Raw genomic sequence first — 23,284 nt, 5'->3', positions numbered from 1 at the left:
AACTCTTTGACTGCGGACGACGCGATAACGCGTCAAGTGCTACTTTGTCCAGTTGGCCGTCGACGCGCTCGACGCGCTGGACGCGCGTTCATTGTTTAATCTCTGATTGCGCTATGCTGCTTAATATTCAATGTTATTCTCGAGTTCCACTTACTTCACGGACATCTGCATCCGGTTTCATGACCTGGATTCCGTTTCCGGTTTTTGATTCTTTTCCCCAGTCATTTTCGTCCAAAATAGGTAAATAAACGGTCTTTCACACGGTATGACGGACAAACGGACAGTTTCTCTTCTATAATCTATGGTCTGGGTGACGATCAGTCATCGCCCTCGTGTATCACGACGGCATTTTGGCGATCAAAACAATCTGGGACGACGTCACTTCCGTTTTCATGTTTTTCTCTGTCTAATCTATCAAGAAGGCTGAGAGAGACCCAACGGCCTGATCACGCAGTCATGTGCTGCACTCTAGTGGCGGACTTGTGCTGGGTCTTTACATTATGTCCCCTTAAATTATTTTCATGAGAAAAATTCAAAATATAAAAATAAAAAAACACGAAAATTGCTGGCACTGGGGGAGTACTTTATGAAAATACTCTGGCAGTCAAAGAGTTAAGGTCCATACATACAGGTGTTAAGGTCCTTACATACAGGTGTTAAGGTCCTTACATACAGGTGTTAAGGTCCTTACATACAGGTGTTAAGGTCCTTAAATACAGGTGTTAAGGCCCTTAAATACAGGTGTTAAGGTTCTTAAATACAGGTGTTAAGGTCCTTACATACAGGTGTTAAGGTCCTTACATACAGGTGTTAAGGTCCTTAAATACAGGTGTTAAGGCCCTTAAATACAGGTGTTAAGGTTCTTAAATACAGGTGTTAAGGTCCTTAAATACAGGTGTTAAGGTCCTTACATACAGGTGTTAAGGTCCTTACATACAGGTGTTAAGGTTCTTAAATACAGGTGTTAAGGTTCTTAAATACAGGTGTTAAGGTCCTTAAATACAGGTGTTAAGGTCCTTACATACAGGTGTTAAGGTTCTTAAATACAGGTGTTAAGTTAAGGTCTTTAAATACAGGTGTTAAGGTCCTTACACAGGTGTGGGGAATTTGACAAATCAAGTAAAGGCTGAGGTTGCCATGGTAATGAATTGGCTCATTTGAGCCACGGCCAGAGCCTTTCCTGGACAACCGCCTATCTGACCCTATCTGACCCTATCTGACCCTATCTGACCCTATCTGACCCACTCAACAGCTCGGGTCGTCTGAGACGCATGTGTTGAATTAGAAGTCGGTGGAACGGTTCTGGAGAGACGTGGATTACAGACGTACAGAGATATTTATATAGAGACATTCTATATATATATATATTTATATATATATATATATATATATATATATATATATATATATATATATATATATATTTATATATAGATATAGATATAGATATATATATTTATATAGATATAGATATAGATATATATAGAGACATTCTGTGCATTTATTGCACAGAATTTGTTCTATTCTATTCTACTGGGAGTGGTTCCTTTTTACGTTTTACATTTATCGTGTTATATTGTTATTTTGTGTGTGTGTGTGTGTGTGTGTGTGTGTGTGTGTGTGTGTGTGTGTGTGTGTGTGTGTGTGTGTGTGTGTGTGTGTGTGTGTGTGTGTGTGTGTGTGTGTGTTTTACAGACCAGTGTGTGGTATTCGGGGGAAGACATTGATCATCAACCTGCCAGGCAGCAAGAAAGGCTCTCAGGTATGATGATAATTACAGTGTTACGGAGCTTAAATCGACATGTAAATATGAAATAAATGTATAAACATGTATTAAAATATAAGGTTAGATTGCTAACCAAATCCTCAGTTTCCATCCAAACATCGCGAAATCGCTGTAAAATCTGCTATTTCTACCCGAACGTTTTGAAAGGTATCACTAGTCTGTTGGCTTGTGTCTAATGTAAATGTCAAATAAAGATGTATAAACAATCATATTTTGTTAAACTGTGAAAAGGTATCTTTGTTAAGTCCTCCTGGTCACTGGAACCAGCCGGTTCCAGCAGGGGGCAGTGGCAAACACTTGGTCTCAGAGAGCATACATAACAAAGAGAGCCTAACCCAAACCCTGTAAACAATGGATAATGTAAATCCCGCTATGCATGATGGGATTGATGAGAGTTTTAACTTGACTTCAGTTCTATAAGCTGTAGTTTCAAAACTATTCACTCAATCTTATTAACCAATATATCTTTATTTTGCTATGATTCCCTGCTTTCATATGACATGAAAAAATGAAGATGAAAAAATGCTAGATGACTGTGTCCCAGTCAAATTTGGTCACATATATACATGTCACAGGGTGAATGGAGAACCAGGTAGATTGAAGACAGAGCGCTCGTTTTTAGGCACGGGGCTTCGGTGCGAGGCGGGGCTTTTCGAGACAGGGTTTATTAGCGAGGCTCGCGAGAAGGAGGACGCGGCGCTGCGAGGCGGGGGTTTGTTAGGGGAACGCTGAACACGCGTTCACACGCACACGCTTGTCCATGACGGAGGCGCGCCGACTTAGTAGAGCTTGAGGCCGAGGAAGTGCGCCCTCGCGCCTCCAGGCGCGAGTGCCCGCGCTGACCGGCCGATGCTCTACTAGTCGACTCAGCGCCGTTTGAGTTGTAAACCGATAGGGACAGAATAGTTCTTTTCATGGATCACTGTGTGTGTGTGTGTGTGTGTGTGTGTGTGTGTGTGTGTGTGTGTGTGTGTGTGTGTGTGTGTGTGTGTGTCAGGGAGAAACTAAAACAAAAGCCAGAACACAATAAAAGTATCTTAACAGTCCTGCTTTCAATAAACCAAATTGAAAGCATGAGCGCGTGTGTGTGTGTGTGTGTATGGTCGCGGCCATATATGTTTGTGCACAAGCCTGGCTCGTGGCTCCCTCTTGTGTTGCTTCTACAGAATAGCTGGGTCGGTGGTTAAAAACGAGCGAGCCTTCTTCAATCTACCTGGTTCTCCATTCACCCTGTAACATACATACAAAAGAAGAATGAAAACGATGTCTGTCCTTGTGTGTGTGTGCGTGTGCGTGTGCGTGTCCGTGTCCGTGTGTGCGCGTGTGCGTGTGCCTGTGTGTGTGTGTATATGTGTGTGTGTGTATATGTGTGTATGTGTGTGTGTGTATGTGTGTGTGTGTATATGTGTGTGTGTGTGTGTGTGTGTGTGTGTGTATATGTGTGTGTGTGTGTGTGTGTGTGTGTGTGTGTGTGTGTGTGTGTGTGTGTGTGTGTGTGTGTGTGTGTGTGTGTGTGTGTGTGTGTGTGTGTGTGTGTGTGTGTGTGTATAATGTGTGTGTGTATAATGTGTGTGTGTGTGTGTATTCTCTAGGAGTGTTTCCAGTTCATTCTTCCTGCTCTGCCTCATGCCGTTGACCTGTGTGTGTGTATATGTTTGTGTGTGTGTATATGTGTGTGTATATGTGTGTATAATGTGTGTGTGTGTGTGTATTCTCTAGGAGTGTTTCCAGTTCATTCTTCCCGCTCTGCCTCATGTGTGTGTGTGTATATGTGTGTATAATGTGTGTATAATGTGTGTATAATGTGTGTATATGTGTATCTAGGAGTGTTTCCAGTTCATTCTTCCTGCTCTGCCTCATGTGTGTGTGTGTATAATGTGTATATAATGTGTGTATATGTGTGTATAATGTGTGTATAATGTGTGTATAATGTGTGTATATGTGTGTATAATGTGTGTGTGTGTGTGTGTGTGTGTGTGTGTATTAGGAGTGTTTCCAGTTCATTCTTCCCGCTCTGCCTCATGCCGTTGACCTCCTGCGTGAAGCGTCCGTAAAGGTCAAGTCCGTCCACGCCGCTCTGGAGCAGCTGCCCTCGCCCCCTCCCCCCCTCCTGGGCAACGTGCACGCACACACACACACCCTGGAGGAGAACGACGTGCACGCCCACACACACACCATGGAGCGCGGCACGCAGTGTGAGGACGAGGACGAGGCCGAGGAGGAGGAGGAGCACCGCCACGCCCATCACCACGCCCACGGCCACACCCACCACCAGCATGGCTCCTCCCACATCACGGCCGCCGCCATCGCTGCCAAGGTAACCACGGTAACCATAGTAACCACGGTAACCACGGTAACCACGGTAACCATAGTAACCACGGTAACCACGGTAACCATGGTAACCACGCCTTGTTACCATCTGGGATCTAGTCCCGGAAAGGACGCGCTGTGATTGGCCCGTACTCACTTTGATTGGCAGGTGTGCCTCGTGAGACTAGTGCGTGCGTTTTTGAATCTACGGCTAAACCTAACCTTAAAGGCATAGTTCACCCAATCTATGGATTAATCACCCCATGGAGATTGTTTTGTTTTTGTCTCATTAATGAGACAATAATAAAGACACTTTAAACACATTATTATAAATGTTATGATTATGATCGTTGTTATCATCCAATCGTTGGCCTTTCATTTCACTGACACACTGTGGCCACATGTCTTCTGTGTGTGTGTGTGTGTGTGTGTGTGTGTGTGTGTGTGTGTGTGTGTGTGTGTGTGTGTGTGTGTGTGTGTGTGTGTGTGTGTGTGTGTGTGTGTGTGTGTGTCTCCATCAGACCAGTCATGCGGTTGTCATGGCTAAGGGGACTCCCTACATGCCTGGCACCTCCCCCGCCCCATCCAATCATTTCACCTGCTCCCATGGCAACCAGGTGAGACACGCTCCCTCTCCTCCTCCTCATTGGTCCATCTTATCACATGTTCTGTGTGACGTCATCATGTTAATTTGACCCATTGTCAGCCTTCTGATTTGTCCCTGACCAACCGACCAACCAGCAGGCTCCGTCTTGCTCCACCCCTGGCTCCGCCTCCTACTGGTTGTTTATGCTGAGTTTGATCAAAATGAGAGAAATATCAGAGAAATAGACCCTATAGTTACTATACTGCACTCCACATGCCAGAGCCTTCATTAGAACCTCTGTGCTACACTAAATGGAACAGAGCCTTCATTAGAACCACTGTGTTACACTAAATGGAACAGAGCCTTCATTAGAACCACTGTGTTACACTAAATGGAACAGAGCCTTCATTAGAACCACTGTGTTACACTAAATGGAACAGAGCCTTCATTAGAACCACTGTGTTACACTAAATGGAACAGAGCCATCATTAGAACCACTGTGTTACACTAAATGGAACAGAGCCTTCATTAGAACCACTGTGTTACACTAAATGGAACAGAGCCTTCATTACATTACATTACATTACAGTCATTTAGCAGACGCTTTTATCCAAAGCGACTTACAATAAGTGTATTCAACATAGGTAGGGAACGAAAACTACTAATCACCAGAAGTCTTTAGTGCATTTTCTGCAAAAACAAGCAACCAAGAGTATACCTAGCGCTAAGGTAAAAGTGCAATATATCAGCTACCTATTTCCTTAAACAGATGAGACAAAATAGCTAAATCAAATGAGCATGAGCTAAAACAAATAAGTGAATCGACTAAACAAGATCCAATAAACAATCCAATAATCCAATAAACAATACAGCAATAGAAAACAAGCGTTCGTACAACTAGTTAACAACAAGTAGGTCATTAGAACCACTGTGCTACACTAAATGGAACAGAGCCTTCATTAGAACCACTGTGTTACACTAAATGGAACAGAGCCTTCATTAGAACCACTGTGTTACACTAAATGGAACAGAGCCTTCATTAGAACCACTGTGTTACACTAAATGGAACAGAGCCATCATTAGAACCACTGTGTTACACTAAATGGAACAGAGCCTTCATTAGAACCACTGTGTTACACTAAATGGAACAGAGCCTTCATTACATTACATTACATTACAGTCATTTAGCAGACGCTTTTATCCAAAGCGACTTACAATAAGTGTATTCAACATAGGTAGGGAACGAAAACTACTAATCACCAGAAGTCTTTAGTGCATTTTCTGCAAAAACAAGCAACCAAGAGTATACCTAGCGCTAAGGTAAAAGTGCAATATATCAGCTACCTATTTCCTTAAACAGATGAGACAAAATAGCTAAATCAAATGAGCATGAGCTAAAACAAATAAGTGAATCGACTAAACAAGATCCAATAAACAATCCAATAATCCAATAAACAATACAGCAATAGAAAACAAGCGTTCGTACAACTAGTTAACAACAAGTAGGTCATTAGAACCACTGTGCTACACTAAATGGAACAGAGCCATCATTAGAACCACTGTGCTACACTAAATGGAACAGAGCCTTCATTAGAACCACTGTGCTACACTAAATGGAACAGAGCCTTCATTAGAACCACTGTGTTACACTGAATGGAACAGAGCCTTCATTAGAACCACTGTGCTACACTAAATGGAACAGAGCCTTCATTTGTATCATTGTTAACACCTGTTAAGGAAGTAAGGAAGAGGCCCCGTTGAATACATTAACTCTTTGACTGCCAGAAATAAAACATAATTTTGCCACTGCCAGCGAGTGTTTTCACTTTGAAAAATCATAGAATATTTATAACAGTTGATTAGACGCTGTTTTATGTAGAACAGTTGAATGGAGGCTGTTTTATGTAGAACAGTTGAATGGAGGTTGTTTTATGTAGAACAGTTGAATGGAGGTTGTTTTATGTAGAACAGTTGAATGGAGGTTGTTTTATGTAGAACAGTTGAATGGAGGTTGTTTTATGTAGAACAGTTGAATGGAGGTTGTTTTATGTAGAACAGTTGAATGGAGGCTGTTTTATGTAGAACAGTTGAATGGAGGCTGTTTTATGTAGAACAGTTGAATGGAGGCTGTTTTATGTAGAACAGTTGAATGGAGGCTGTTTTATGTAGAACAGTTGAATGGAGGCTGTTTTATGTAGAACAGTTGAATGGAGGTTGTTTTATGTAGAACAGTTGAATGGAGGCTGTTTTATGTAGAACAGTTGAATGGAGGCTGTTTTATGTAGAACAGTTGAATGGAGGCTGTTTTATGTAGAACAGTTGAATGGAGGCTGTTTTATGTAGAACAGTTGAATGGAAGCTGTTTCCGCCAAAAAGCAACAGAAACAGGGGATAAAGGAAAGTTTGTTTTGCGATCACTTGACCCGCTGCTCCTCTCCTTCTCTTGGATCCAAACGGTGACCCATAGGCGAGCGAACAGCGCCTTCTAGTGGAAAACCAATTAAAATACAAATCTCGTCAATCTCGTCACTGTGAGCCATTGCAAAATATGAGGAGAGATCTGGTCATTGGCAGTCAAAGAGTTAAACAAAGAGTCAAAGAGTGAGACGGCCAGCCAAGAATGTTTGCTACTATACGTGTCTTAATGATATAAACATGTATTATTAGGTACGTATGCCCATAGGATGAACACTACTATACGTGTCTTAATGATATAAACATGTATTATTAGGTACGTATGCCCATAGGATGAACACTACTATAATGATATAAACATGTATTATTAGGTACGTATGCCCATAGGATGAACACTACTATAATGATATAAACATGTATTGTTAGGTACGTATGCCCATAGGATGAACACTACTATACGTGTCATTAGGTACGTATGCCCATAGGATGAACACTACTATACGTGTCTTAATGATATAAACATGTATTATTAGGTACGTATGCCCATAGGATGAACACTACTATACGTGTCTTAATGATATAAACATGTATTATTAGGTACGTATGCCCATAGGATGAACACTACTATAATGATATAAACATGTATTGTTAGGTACGTATGCCCATAGGATGAACACTACTATAATGATCTAAACATGTATTATTAGGTACGTATGCCCATAGGATGAACACTACTATACGTGTCTTAATGATATAAACATGTATTGTTAGGTACGTATGCCCATAGGATGAACACTACTATACGTGTCTTAATGATATAAACATGTATTGTTAGGTACGTATGCCCATAGGATGAACACTATTATACGTGTCTTAATGATATAAACATGTATTGTTAGGTACGTATGCCCATAGGATGAACACTATTATACGTGTCTTAATGATATAAACATGTATTGTTAGGTACGTATGCCCATAGGATGAACACTATTATACGTGTCTTAATGATATAAACATGTATTATTAGGTACGTATGCCCATAGGATGAACACTACTATAATGATATAAACATGTATTGTTAGGTACGTATGCCCATAGGATGAACACTACTATACGTGTCTTAATGATATAAACATGTATTATTAGGTACGTATGCCCATAGGATGAACACTACTATACGTGTCTTAATGATATAAACATGTATTGTTAGGTACGTATGCCCATAGGATGAACACTACTATACGTGTCTTAATGATATAAACATGTATTGTTAGGTACGTATGCCCATAGGATGAACACTACTATACGTGTCTTAATGATATAAACATGTATTGTTAGGTACGTATGCCCATAGGATGAACACTACTATAATGATATAAACATGTATTGTTAGGTACGTATGCCCATAGGATGAACACGGATATGCTCTAAAAGTGTGAACAAATGTATTTTTCATTTCACCAGACCTTTAATATGTTTAACCTGGAGTCAACTTTATAATATGGAAGTGTGTGTGTGTGTGTGTGTGTGTGTGTGTGTGTGTGTGTGTGTGTGTGTGTGTAGATTCCAGACTCCATCATCTCTCGAGGCGTTCAGGTGCTTCCTCGGGACTCCGCCTCTTTAAGCTCCACCCCCTCCGAGTCGCCGCGGGCAACGCAGGCCACCTCCCGCCTCTCCACGGCGTCCTGTCCCACCCCCAAGGTACACACACACACACACACACACATACACACACATATATGCACACACTCACATGCACTGCAGTGTCATCTTGCATTTGAGTCACTCTTGAGCCGTGTGTGTGTGTGTGTGTGTGTGTGTGTGTGTGTGTGTGTGTGTGTGTGTGTGTGTGTGTGTGTGTGTAAAATGATGCAGCAATGCGTCTGTAGCCTTAGCAACAGAGGGAACCCTAAGAGTTGTAACACCCTAGCAACAAGAAACACAGAGGGAACCCTAAGAGTTGTAACACTCACTCATTGTGACCAATCAGAGGCTTTTCGGTGTTCAGTGAAGCTGAAAAAGTCACGAAAAACTTTTTCTTTACAAAATGTGTTAATAGAGAGTATGCACCAGGACACGCCCCCCTCATCGTTGGACACGCCCCCTCATCTAGACTGAGTGGTAAACATTGAGCAGTATGGAGCGTTGGACACGCCCCCTCATCTATACTGAGTGGTAAACATTGAGCAGGTGGAGCGTTGGACACGCCCCCTCATCTATACTGAGTGGTAAACAGGTGGAGCGTTGGACACGCCCCCTCATCTAGACTGAGTGGTAAACATTGAGCAGGTGGAGCGTTGGACACGCCCCCTCATCTATACTGAGTGGTAAACAGGTGGAGCGTTGGACACGCCCCCCTCATCTAGACTAACGGTCCTGCTTACCACCTGTTTATAAATGTCACTGAATGCAGGAGGCAGCAGGACGTTGTGTTATTAATGCAGGAGGCAGCAGGACGTTGTGTTATTAATGCAGGAGGCAGCAGGACGTTGTGTTATTGAAAACAAGCGCTTCCAAACCCTGACACTCAAAAATAATCACGTGCACAGAATGTATTGACATTAAGTATTGTTATAGAAATATTAATAATAATAATATTCCATTGGGATGAAGTTTTAGATCATTTATTAGGAAGGTTTCAGCAGAGCAAACAGCATACAGACCAGATAGAGCTCTGGCCTCCTGGCCATACAGATCATGAGGAGCAGGGCTCTGGCCCTGCTCCTCCCGCCCCTCGGGGCACAAGCCTCCTGAACCTCCTCTCACACAGTTCTTTATCCTCCACATTGTACCAAAGATGCTCTTCTAAATGGTCATATAAGGTATGGGCTAAAGATAAGAGCCACACATACACAGTTACACAAATACACATAGCTGACACAGTGAGAATAGCACTGGGTTAGGGTTAGATAGGGTTAAATACACAGAGCTGACACAGTGAGAGTAGCACTGGGTTAGGGTTAGATAGGGTTAAATACACAGAGCTGACACAGTGAGAGTAGCACTGGGTTAGGGTTAGATAGGGTTAAATACACAGAGCTGACACAGTGAGAGTAGCACTGGGTTAGGGTTAGATAGGGTTAAATACACAGAGCTGACACAGTGAGAGTAGCACTGGGTTAGGGTTAGATAGGGTTAAATACACAGAGCTGACACAGTGAGAGTAGCACTGGGTTAGGGTTAGATAGGGTTAAATACACATAGCTGACACAGTGAGAGTAGCACTGGGTTAGGGTTAGGGTTAGATAGGGTTAAATACACATAGCTGACACAGTGAGAGTAGCACTGGGTTAGGGTTAGGGTTAGATAGGGTTAAATACACAGAGCTGACACAGTGAGAGTAGCACTGGGTTAGGGTTAGATAGGGTTAAATACACAGAGCTGACACAGTGAGAGTAGCACTGGGTTATGGTTAGATAGGGTTAGATAGGGTTAGATAGGGTTAGATAGGGTTAGGGTTAGATAGGGTTAAATACACAGAGCTGACACAGTGAGAGTAGCACTGGGTTAGGGTTAGATAGGGTTAGATAGGGTTAGATAGGGTTAGATAGGGTTACATAGGGTTACATAGGGTTAGGGTTAGGGTTAGATAGGGTTAGGGTTAGGTTAGATAGGGTTAGGGTTAGGGTTAGATAGGGTTAGATAGGGTTAAATACACAGAGCTGACACAGTGAGAGTAGCACTGGGTTAGGGTTAGATAGGGTTAGATAGGGTTAGATAGGGTTAGATAGGGTTAGATAGGGTTAAATACACAGAGCTGACACAGTGAGAGTAGCACTGGGTTAGGGTTAGATAGGGTTAGATAGGGTTAGATAGGGTTAGATAGGGTTAGATAGGGTTAAATACACAGAGCTGACACAGTGAGAGTAGCACTGGGTTAGGGTTAGGGTTAGATAGGGTTAGGGTTAGGGTTAGATAGGGTTAGATAGGGTTAGATAGGGTTAGATAGGGTTAAATACACAGAGCTGACACAGTGAGAGTAGCACTGGGTTAGGGTTAGGGTTAGATAGGGTTAGGGTTAGGGTTAGATAGGGTTAGATAGGGTTAGATAGGGTTAGATAGGGTTAGATAGGGTTAAATACACAGAGCTGACACAGTGAGAGTAGCACTGGGTTAGGGTTAGATAGGGTTAAATACACAGAGCTGACACAGTGAGAGTAGCACTGGGTTAGGGTTAGATAGGGTTAGATAGGGTTAGATAGGGTTAGGTAGGGTTAGATAGGGTTAGATAGGGTTAGATAGGGTTAGATAGGGTTAGATAGGGTTAGATAGGGTTAGGTAGGGTTAGATAGGGTTAGGGTTAGGGTTAGATAGGGTTAAATACACAGAGCTGACACAGTGAGAGTAGCACTGGGTTAGGGTTAGGGTTAGATAGGGTTAGGGTTAGGGTTAGATAGGGTTAGATAGGGTTAGATAGGGTTAGATAGGGTTAAATACACAGAGCTGACACAGTGAGAGTAGCACTGGGTTAGGGTTAGATAGGGTTAAATACACAGAGCTGACACAGTGAGAGTAGCACTGGGTTAGGGTTAGATAGGGTTAGATAGGGTTAGATAGGGTTAGGTAGGGTTAGATAGGGTTAGGGTTAGATAGGGTTAGATAGGGTTAGATAGGGTTAGATAGGGTTAGATAGGGTTAGATAGGGTTAGGTAGGGTTAGATAGGGTTAGGGTTAGGGTTAGATAGGGTTAAATACACAGAGCTGACACAGTGAGAGTAGCACTGGGTTAGGGTTAGGGTTAGATAGGGTTAGATAGGGTTAGATAGGGTTAGATAGGGTTAGGGTTAGGGTTAGATAGGGTTAGATAGGGTTAGGGTTAGATAGGGTTAGATAGGGTTAGATAGGGTTAGGGTTAGATAGGGTTAGATAGGGTTAGATAGGGTTAGATAGGGTTAGGGTTAGATAGGGTTAGATAGGGTTAGATAGGGTTAGATAGGGTTAGATAGGGTTAGGGTTAGGGTTAGATAGGGTTAGGGTTAGATAGGGTTAGATAGGGTTAGATAGGGTTAGATAGGGTTAGATAGGGTTAGATAGGGTTAGATAGGGTTAGATAGGGTTAAATACACAGAGCTGACACAGTGAGAGTAGCACTGGGTTAGGGTTAGATAGGGTTAGATAGGGTTAGATAGGGTTAGATAGGGTTAGATAGGGTTAGATAGGGTTAGGGTTAGGGTTAGATAGGGTTAAATACACAGAGCTGACACAGTGAGAGTAGCACTGGGTTAGGGTTAGATAGGGTTAGATAGGGTTAGATAGGGTTAGATAGGGTTAGATATGGTTAGATAGGGTTAGATAGGGTTAGGGTTAGATAGGGTTAGATAGGGTTAGATAGGGTTAGATAGGGTTAGATAGGGTTAGATAGGGTTAAATACACAGAGCTGACACAGTGAGAGTAGCACTGGGTTAGGGTTAGATAGGGTTAGATAGGGTTAGATAGGGTTAGATAGGGTTAGGGTTAGATAGGGTTAGATAGGGTTAGATAGGGTTAGGTAGGGTTAGATAGGGTTAGGGTTAGATAGGGTTAGATAGGGTTAGATAGGGTTAGATAGGGTTAGATAGGGTTAGATAGGGTTAGATAGGGTTAAATACACAGAGCTGACACAGTGAGAGTAGCACTGGGGGAAACAGGTCAGCTGTTAGATTGACAGCTGTAGCTGAGTTGAAATTAGCACATTTATGTGAAACCTTGCTTCAATGAGATAACCACAAATACACAACATATATAAAGGTTGGCATTCTAAATATCCATTACAGTATCTCATAACATGTCTCTACGGTGCAGATTGAAAGAGGATAATTCAAGCTTTCCGTAGGCTGCCATGTTGGTGAGTTTAACATTGTTTAATACAATCAGAATGGACTGTTCTGTTTGGATGTATAGTATATATAGGGCTGTTAGTGTTAAGGCCAGAAAGTAGTTTTTTGCCACTCAGTAGGCGTTCACGCATAACTTCTGGGTACAATGATGTCACGCACATAGCCTCTATAGCACAGCAACACTCTAGACATATGTCTGACATACATTTCAGAGCTTAAATCCATATGTAAACACTGCCCAGCAGGTAAAGGAAATGCAATCCTGCAAAGCATGATGGGATAGATAGTGTGGTGTATCAGTATTCAAGACTGATGAATATGAAGTTATTATGATATTAATATATTATAAACACAAACCGTTAAAGTGTCTAATAACAAGGGGAGACCCAAACGTCACTAGGCTATTTGGGAAGATTCTAGTGGTGACTGCCAGCTGCAGTGAATTGATCAAGATAACACTTCTAGCTATCCTGTCTATTGTCTTAGCTGTGAATCTAGACATAGGATCCGGCTGAACTCTTGGTTCTCACAAAGCGCATTCTAATATTAGGCAAGAGTGCCTGTTTGACACTAGAACAGTTGCCCTTTTCAGTCAAGCCAGCCGAGATAAGTTAAAACAAACTTATAAAACGTATACTAATCTTTTCTAAATTCACAGATAGATAGGACTAAGTTTTAGTAAAATAGGGCCGAGGGAAAACCCTTTAGTGGGATAGAATGATCACTCTGTGTCTAAGTCCGAGGTTAATGACGGCATCATTGTTAAAGGGATTTTTCCAGAGAGCTCCGACAGTTGGAGCAGAGCGCTTTTCTTTTAAGTAACTTTAATCATCTAGATCATTCATACAACGTCGGACATGTTAATGTTTAGACTTATTTCGAAGCTAATAAAATGTTGTATAATAATGTCATAATGTGAACATATGGGAAAGTACGGTTTTATAGATAAAGATAAAGAAAGATTTCATGTGGTAAAAGTGAAAGGAGGCAGACGTTAAATCAGTGTCCTGGGAGGAGAAGGCGGACCGAACCTATTGTTTAGACAGGAGCCTATTTGTGATTGACGGTGACAGGCAGGAGGTAGTTAGCTGTACCGAACTGTTTTGTATAAAATGACTTGTATTGGAAGCAGACAGGACTCTGTGTTTTTCGGCTACATACAGTTGTCACGTTCAACAGGACAAAGCAGGTCCTATGAACAAAGATGCGCAATACAACATTTGAACCCTGTATTTGTTCGCCTTTTTGACAATAAATAGATTGTTGAAAATGACTCCTCCGGACTCTAAAAGCTTGTGATTATTCACACCCAGAGAAACATGTCTTCTTCCATCTTCCAAAATGGGCTCAGATACCACAATAGCTTAGTAGGAGAGCAGATAGGTAGATAGATAGAACTAGAGGAGCCGTTCTCTACACTGGCTCGCATCCAGTTGAAAACCCTGGTGCTAGCCTATAGGGCAGTGAAAGGAACTGCTCCTTCTTACCTCCGGGCTATGGTCGATGCTTACACCCCTGCCCGACCACTTCGCTCTGCCACCTCGGGGCGACTGATTGCCTCGTCACTCAAGGGGCCTTCTGGACGATCCACACGGTCACAACTTTTTTCTGTTCTGGCCCCACAGTGGTGGAATGAACTTCGCACTGATGTCAGGACAGCAGAGTCACTGCCCATCTTTCACCGCAGGCTGAAAACCCACCTCTTCAGGAAACACCACTTCCTCTTTGCCTGGCCTACTTGTTGTTAACTAGTTGTACGAACTCTTGTTTTATTGTTGTATTGTTTTATTGGATCTTGTTTATTCGTTACACGTATTTGTTTTAGCTCTTGCTCAGTTGATTTTCCTATTTTGTCTCATCAGTTTAAGACAGTAGGAGCTGATATATTGCACTTTTACTTTAGCGCTAGGTATACTCTTGGTTGCTTGTTTTAGAAGAGAATGCACTTAAGACTTCTGGTGATTAGTAGTTTTGTTCCCTACCTATGTTGAATGTACTTACTGTAAGTCGTTTGGATAAAAGCGTCTGCTAAATGACTATAATGTAATAGATAGGAGAGCAGAGTACTATCTCTGAATGTGATCCATTCAAATGCTGATGTCATTGCTTTTGTGGTTGTTCAACATCTCTCTCTCTCTCTCTCTCTCTCTCTCTCTCTCTCTCTCTCTCTCTCTCTCTCTAGGTGCAGTCCAGGTGTGGCAGTAATGAGAACATTCTTAGAGCCAGTAAGTTGTGTGTGTGTGTGTGTGTGTGTGTGTGTGTGTGTGTGTGTGTGTGTGTGTGTGTGTGTGTGTGTGTGTGTGTGTGTGTGTGTGTGTGTGTGTCATTAAAGCCAGAACATCTCATAATAGTTAAACATTCTCCATGACAGACTGCCCTATGAAGAGAATGGTTCAAAATACATGTTTTTTTAAGTTATTGTGAATAATGAATTTATGATCACGTGGGCGAGAGGATTCTAACAGGAATATTAAACGATATTTAACCTGTGTGTGTGTGTGTGTGTGTGTGTGTGTGTGTGTGTGTGTGTGTGTGTGTGTGTGTGTGTGTGTGTGTGTGTGTGTGTGTGTGTGTGTGTGTGTGTGTGTGTGTGTGTGTGTGTGTGTGTGTGTGTAGGTCACAGTGCGGTGGACATCAGTAAAGTGGCTCGTAGACATCGCATGTCTCCGTTCCCTCTGACCTCCATGGACAAAGCCTTCATCACTGTTCTGGAGATGACCCCCATCCTGGGCACAGAGGTCATCAACTACAGAGGTGTGTGTGTGTGTGTGTGTGTGTGTGTGTGTGTGGATCTATTTGGAGGAGAAAGTGCTTCCTGTACCCATATTTTTTCTCCGTGTTGGTAACATGTCAGACTGAAGTGTATGACCAATGTTAACTGTGAATAAGTTCATGTGCATTTGTTGTTTGTTCTGAACTTGTTTGGATTGAAGCGCTGGGACACATGTTGTTTCCAGTGTGTCCATGTGGGACACATGTTGTTTCCAGTGTGTCCATGTGGGACACATGTTGTTTCCACTGTGCGGGACATCAAAAGCAACTGAAAAATATTTGTGCCCCTGTAATGTATTTTATAAATGTGGACTCAAATAAAGAAATGAAAATATGTGTGTGTGTGAGTGATAAGGTGTTTATTAGATGTGTGCATATGTGTGTTACAGATGGAATGGGGAGGGTCTTAGCTCAGGACATCTACGCCAAAGACAACCTGCCTCCGTTTCCTGCTTCTGTTAAAGATGGATATGCTGTGAGAGGTGAGGCTCCTCTGTCACACTGCAGTGTGTCTACGTAGGTGGTGCACCTCCTACTGGCTCCTCTGTCACACTGCAGTGTGTCTACGTAGGTGGTGCACCTCCTACTGGCTCCTCTGTCACACTGCAGTGTGTCTACGTAGGTGGTGCACCTCCTACTGGCTCCTCTGTCACACTGCAGTGTGTCTACGTAGGTGGTGCACCTCCTACTGGCTCCTCTGTCACACTGCAGTGTGTCTACGTAGGTGGTTTGATTGATTGATTGAAATTTTTATTAGGCAAAAGAATGTAAAACAACACAGTTACATTTATAATGCTTTTGTCTAAAAGGTCCGGCCAAAAAAGTCCTTGCGGACTTGTTTCCGTTGGGGTCCTTGAGTTAATTTCATAGACATATATAGTAGCAACCAAACAGTTCAAAAATCAACATGAAAATACAGATAATACAGAAAAAATACCACTATGTACAAAAAAAAAGCATTTAAAAAATATATGTACAAAAAAAAGGGGGGGGGGAAGCATGGAAAAAATAAAAATTATATACAAAAAAAGCATGAGGAAATACAAAATATGTACAAAAAAGAGGAGGGGGGGGGGGGGGTCGTCTGTCTACAGGGAAACTGGTACTAGCTCCTCTTTCGGCCTCCAGAAAGATGGGTTTTTAGGGCTGTTTTGAATGAGCCCAGCGAACTGCATTTTTTGAGGGATGGGGTTAGACTATTCCATTCCTTGGTGGCTGTGCTATAGAAGGAGAATTTGCCCATGTTTGTTTTATGGGTGGGTGGTACCAGATTGTTGTTTACGCTCCCTCTAGTTTCGTGGCTGTGGGTGTCACTAACTTTTTCGAGGTATTTATACAGATATGCGGGTATAGGGGGCATATCGGGCAAATCTGCATTTACAATTTTGAAGACCAGACCCATTTTTAGTTGTTTAACCCTGTCTTCCACCCTGAGCCAGCCTAGGCTGGCAAAGTGAGTGGGAGAGAGGTGGGTCATGGGCCCCAGTCCGTGCACCTCCTACTGCTCCTATGTCACACTGCAGTGTGTCTACGTAGGTGGTGCACCTCCTACTGGCTCCACTGTCACACTGCAGTGTGTCTACGTAGGTGGTGCACCTCCTACTGGCTCCTCTGTCACACTGCAGTGTGTCTACGTAGGTGGTGCACCTCCTACTGGCTCCTCTGTCACACTGCAGTGTGTCTACGTAGGTGGTGCACCTCCTACTGGCTCCTCTGTCATACTGCAGTGTGTCTACGTAGGTGGTGCACCTCCTACTGGCTCCACTGTCACACTGCAGTGTGTCTACGTAGGTGGTGCACCTCCTACTGGCTCCACTGTCACACTGCAGTGTGTCTATGTAGGTGGTGCACCTCCTACTGGCTCCTCTGTCATACTGCAGTGTGTGGTGCACCTCTTCACAGTGTCAGTTTGCTTGCTAACAGTTCCGGGTGCCTTATAATATTTTTTGAATGAACTTTATATTATTATATTATGATATAATATTTTATGAATGACCTTCCAGCTGCGGACGGGTCTGGAGATCGTTTCATCATGGGAGAGTCACAGGCTGGACAACAGGTCAGAAATACTTTATTACTTTTATTTATTTTATTGATATCACACTGTTAGTACTTTTATTACTATCACACTGAAAAATACTGTATTACTATAATCACACTGTAAAATACTTTTATAACTTCAACTGTGTGTGTACGTGTGCGTGTGCGTGTGTGTGTGTGTGTGTGTGTGTGCGTGTGTGTAGCCCAGTCACACAGTAATGCCAGGCCAGGTCATGAGGGTCACCACAGGGGCTCCGATCCCCTGTGGAGCCGATGCTGTGGTGCAAGTAGAAGATACTGAACTACTGAGAGAGTCTGAAGATGTAAGTACATTATACCATCATTACACCATAGAACCAGGGTGTTTTAGAGAAGAGAGAAGAGTCTAGGACGTGTGGAGCGTTGTCCAGGGTGTTTTAGAGAAGACAGAAGAGTCTAGGACGTGTGGAGCGTTGTCCAGGGTGTTTTAGAGAAGACAGAAGAGTCTAGGACGTGTGGAGCGTTGTCCAGGGTGTTTTAGAGAAGAGAGAAGAGTCTAGGACGTGTGGAGCGTTGTCCAGGGTGTTTTAGAGAAGAGAGAAGAGTCTAGGACGTGTGGAGCGTTGTCCAGGGTGTTTTAGAGAAGAGAGAAGAGTCTAGGACGTGTGGAGCGTTGTCCAGGGTGTTTTAGAGAAGAGAGAAGAGTCTAGGACGTGTGGAGCGTTGTCCAGGGTGTTTTAGAGAAGAGAGAAGAGTCTAGGACGTGTGGAGCGTTGTCCAGAGTGTTTTAGAGAAGAGAGAAGAGTCTAGGACGTGTGGAGCGTTGTCCAGGATGTTTTAGAGAAGAGAGAGAAGAGTCTAGGACGTGTGGAGCGTTGTCCAGGGTGTTTTAGAGAAGAGAGAAGAGTCTAGGACGTGTGGAGCGTTGTCCAGGGTGTTTTAGAGAAGAGAGAGAAGAGTCTAGGACGTGTGGAGCGTTGTCCAGGGTGTTTTAGAGAAGAGAGAAGAGTCTAGGACGTGTGGAGCGTTGTCCAGGGTGTTTTAGAGAAGAGAGAAGAGTCTAGGACGTGTGGAGCGTTGTCCAGGGTGTTTTAGAGAAGAGAGAAGAGTCTAGGACGTGTGGAGCGTTGTCCAGGGTGTTTTAGAGAAGACAGAAGAGTCTAGGACGTGTGGAGCGTTGTCCAGGGTGTTTTAGAGAAGAGAGAAGAGTCTAGGACGTGTGGAGCGTTGTCCAGAGTGTTTTAGAGAAGAGAGAAGAGTCTAGGACGTGTGGAGCGTTGTCCAGGATGTTTTAGAGAAGAGAGAGAAGAGTCTAGGACGTGTGGAGCGTTGTCCAGGGTGTTTTAGAGAAGAGAGAAGAGTCTAGGACGTGTGGAGCGTTGTCCAGGGTGTTTTAGAGAAGAGAGAGAAGAGTCTAGGACGTGTGGAGCGTTGTCCAGGGTGTTTTAGAGAAGAGAGAAGAGTCTAGGACGTGTGGAGTGTTGTCCAGGGTGTTTTAGAGAAGAGAGAAGAGTCTAGGACGTGTGGAGCGTTGTCCAGAGTGTTTTAGAGAAGAGAGAAGAGTCTAGGACGTGTGGAGCGTTGTCCAGAGTGTTTTAGAGAAGAGAGAGAAGAGTCTAGGACGTGTGGAGCGTTGTCCAGGGTGTTTTAGAGAAGAGAGAGAAGAGTCTAGGACGTGTGGAGCGTTGTCCAGGGTGTTTTAGAGAAGAGAGAAGAGTCTAGGACGTGTGGAGCGTTGTCCAGGGTGTTTTAGAGAAGACAGAAGAGTCTAGGACGTGTGGAGCGTTGTCCAGGGTGTTTTAGAGAAGAGAGAAGAGTCTAGGACGTGTGGAGCGTTGTCCAGAGTGTTTTAGAGAAGAGAGAAGAGTCTAGGACGTGTGGAGCGTTGTCCAGGATGTTTTAGAGAAGAGAGAGAAGAGTCTAGGACGTGTGGAGCGTTGTCCAGGGTGTTTTAGAGAAGAGAGAAGAGTCTAGGACGTGTGGAGCGTTGTCCAGGGTGTTTTAGAGAAGAGAGAGAAGAGTCTAGGACGTGTGGAGCGTTGTCCAGGGTGTTTTAGAGAAGAGAGAAGAGTCTAGGACGTGTGGAGTGTTGTCCAGGGTGTTTTAGAGAAGAGAGAAGAGTCTAGGACGTGTGGAGCGTTGTCCAGAGTGTTTTAGAGAAGAGAGAAGAGTCTAGGACGTGTGGAGCGTTGTCCAGAGTGTTTTAGAGAAGAGAGAGAAGAGTCTAGGACGTGTGGAGCGTTGTCCAGGGTGTTTAGACAGAGGACTGTTCAGCATTCCTTTGTCAGCTGATCTAAGTGAGCAGGAATAATAATAACAAACTCCATGTAATAAAGTGTAAACCTACAGGATGATGTTTCAGGGTACAGATGTTTCAGGGTACAGATGTTTCAGGGTACAGATGTTTCAGGGTACAGATGTTTCAGGGTACAGATGTTTCAGGGTACAGATGTTGTGTTTCAGGGAACAGAGGAGTTAGAGGTGAGGATCCTGGTCCAGGCCCGACCCGGACAGGACATCAGGTGAGACAACACACAACTATACACTACATACACAACTATACACAACTAACACACAACTATACACTACATACACAACTATACACAACTAACACACTACTATACACTACATACACAACTATACACAACTAACACACTACTATACACTACATACACAACTATACACAACTAACACACTACTATACACTACATACACAACTATACACAACTAACACACAACTATACACTACATACACAACTATACACAACTAACACACAACTATACACTACATACACAACTATACACAACTAACACACAACTATACACTACATACACAACTATACACAACTAACACACAACTATACACTACATACACAACTATACACAACTAACACACTACTATACACTACATAAACAACTATACACAACTAACACACTACTATACTTACTTACTTACTTGCTTATGGTAGTCCATCGTATCCGATGATGACTTCTACTTCTTCCTTTGGTGAGTTGTGAGGTGACTGTGGAGTCCAATGCGAGAGCCACATCGTTTATTGCAGTGGGGGCATATGAAGTCAATATTTGTTGTGGTCTTGGCTGCAGTGGCCATCTTTCTCCCCTGGCGTTTCCTTTCCCTCGCCTCCCTCCTCTCCTCTTCAAAACTCTGAAGTCCAGCATGGCATAGTTGCCTCCACAAAGGACGTTCTGAAGCAGAGCTTTCCAGTTGGGTATGCTGTAGTCCACATCTCTTCAGTGCCGTTTTGAGCTGGTCCTTGTATCTCCGCTTTTGACCTCCTGCAGATCGCTGGCCATGATGTAACTGACCATATAGCAGTTGGCGTGGGAGCCTGTCGTCTGGCATCCTAATGGTGTGGTTAACCCATCGCAGTTGGTGCTGAAGAAAGGTGGCCTCCATACTTTTGGTGCCCGTTCTCTTCAGGACTTCCGTATGTGGTACACGATCGCGCCAGGTTAGCCCAAGGATGCGCTGGAGACAATTGATGTTGAAGTTCTCCAGTTGATGGATGTGGCGGCGATACAGGGTCCAAGCTTCACAGCCGTAGAGAAGTGTGGAGACACAGATAGCTTGATAGACCGCAACCTTGGTGTGAATGCTGAGGTCTTTATTCACAAACACCCTCTTACGCAGTCTACAAAATGAGCCTGAGGCAGACTTTATCCGGTTTTGGACATCATTGTCCATACTGCAGTTGTCAGAGAGAATACTCCCTAGATATTTAAAATCTGGGACTACTGCTAAGGGCTTGTCGTCGACGATGAAGACAGGTGATGGTGGTGGAGTTGGGGGAGGGGAATTCCACTGGCAGAGTACCTCAGTCTTTGCCGTGTTTACGGTGAGACCCAGTCTGCTATAAGCCTTCACAGGAGCTGTCAGTGTTGCTTGCAGAGCCTCTGGTGTATGTGCCACAAAGGCACAGTCATCTGCATACTGTAACTCCACTACGCTCACATTTTTGATTTTACTAGCAGCCTGTAGCCTCCTGATGTTAAACAGGTTCCCGTCCAACCTGTAATCCACTAACACACCACTACTTCCCTCGACCTCTTTGTGCAGTAGCCAGGTAACACTCATGAGAAAGATGTTGAAGAGTACAGGTGCAAGTACACAGCCCTGCCTGACACCTGTGCATACTCTGAAGGGCCTGGACTCCTGTCCTCCTGTAGTCACCTGAGCCATCATCCCCTCGTGAAAACTTTGTAGGATGTTCACAAACTTCTGCGGGCACCCTACCCTGAGAAGGACCGCCCAGAGCAAGTCTCTGTTGACCGTGTCAAAGGCCTTTGATAAATCCACAAAAGCCATGTATAGGTCTTGATGTTGCTCTCTACACTTCTCTTGTAGCTGGCGAGTTGTGAAAATCATGTCCACAGTACTGCGGTTTTTCCTGAAGCCACATTGAGACTCGGGCAATAGGTGTTCTGTTACGCTCCGTATGAGTCTGCACAGCATCACTTTGGCAAGGACCTTGCCGGCAACAGACAGGAGAGATATTCCCCTACTATTGCCGCAGGCAGACTTCTCACCCTTCCCTTTATATATGGTAACGATGTTTGCGTCCCGCCATTGTTGAGGGACGGCTCCATGCTTCCATACATCGGCAATGGAGTGGAAAATTGCTCTGGTGCAGAGATAGCCTCCCTGTTTAAGGATCTCTGCAGGAATGCCATCAGGGCCAGGGGTCTTGTTGTTTTTAAGTGACCTGACCGCAGGCAGGACTTCAGAGAAGGTTGGTTGAAGATCCAGCTCCTCAATGGTTGGATAGCTGGGAAGCTCTTCCAGGACTGCCAAATCAGGAGTGGCAGGTTGGTTTAAGAGAGTCTGGAAGTGTTCAGCCCATCTATCCACAACTTGCTTCTGGTCCTTTATAAGGGTTGAGCCATCAGCGGACTTCACAGGTGAGAGAGAAGAGTTCTTGGGGCCATGAATGGTTTTCACAGCATTGTAGAAGTTGTGCATGTCGTTTTTCACTGCAAAATTCTCGATTTCTCTGGCCTTGCCAGTCCACCAGTCATTTTTCAGTCTTCTTAAAACAGACTGCACCTCCTTCCGGGATGTTCTCCAGTGCTGCTTTACACAACTATACACAACTAACACACTACTATACACTACATAAACAACTATACACAACTAACACACAACTATACACTACATACACAACTATACACAACTATACACTGCATACACAACTATACACAACTAACACACTACTATACACTACATACACAACTATACACAACTAACACACTACTACACACTACTATACACAACTAACACACTACTATACACTACATACACAACTATACACAACTAACACACTACTACACACTACATACACAACTATACACAACTAACACACTACTACACACTACTATAGTCTTTCAGCAGCACTGGACAGGGCTTTGATGGCTTGACGTTGGTTTGATTCCCATGTCCTTGAGGAGACTGGTGGCTGACCTGCCCACGAAGCCTCTACAGCCCACTTCTACGGGAAGAACTCTGGCCTTCCAACCCTGTTGTTCAGCATCCGCTGCCAGCTCGGCATACTGAAGCCTCT

General features: G+C 43.6%; 1 protein-coding gene across 1 annotated transcript in view; it reads left to right on the top strand.

Annotated features, from left to right (window-relative positions):
- Positions 1–23,284, top strand: part of gphna (gephyrin a) — a 105,056-nt gene that overhangs the window by 25,340 nt on the left and 56,432 nt on the right. The window contains exons 6-15 of the mRNA XM_080414414.1: positions 1,696–1,762; positions 3,774–4,103; positions 4,618–4,713; positions 8,661–8,798; positions 15,097–15,139; positions 15,531–15,668; positions 16,076–16,168; positions 17,690–17,745; positions 17,930–18,049; positions 20,169–20,227. Coding sequence (XP_080270540.1) covers positions 1,696–1,762; positions 3,774–4,103; positions 4,618–4,713; positions 8,661–8,798; positions 15,097–15,139; positions 15,531–15,668; positions 16,076–16,168; positions 17,690–17,745; positions 17,930–18,049; positions 20,169–20,227 — 1,140 coding nt within the window. The remainder of the gene's footprint in view (positions 1–1,695; positions 1,763–3,773; positions 4,104–4,617; positions 4,714–8,660; positions 8,799–15,096; positions 15,140–15,530; positions 15,669–16,075; positions 16,169–17,689; positions 17,746–17,929; positions 18,050–20,168; positions 20,228–23,284) is intronic.

The sequence above is a fragment of the Gymnoscopelus braueri genome, assembly GCF_963280865.1.
Source record: "Gymnoscopelus braueri genome assembly, chromosome: 19".
Taxonomy (NCBI): Eukaryota; Metazoa; Chordata; class Actinopteri; order Myctophiformes; family Myctophidae; genus Gymnoscopelus; species Gymnoscopelus braueri.
Note: the sequence above shows the minus strand (reverse complement) of the source record. Positions and strands in the feature narration are given on the sequence as shown.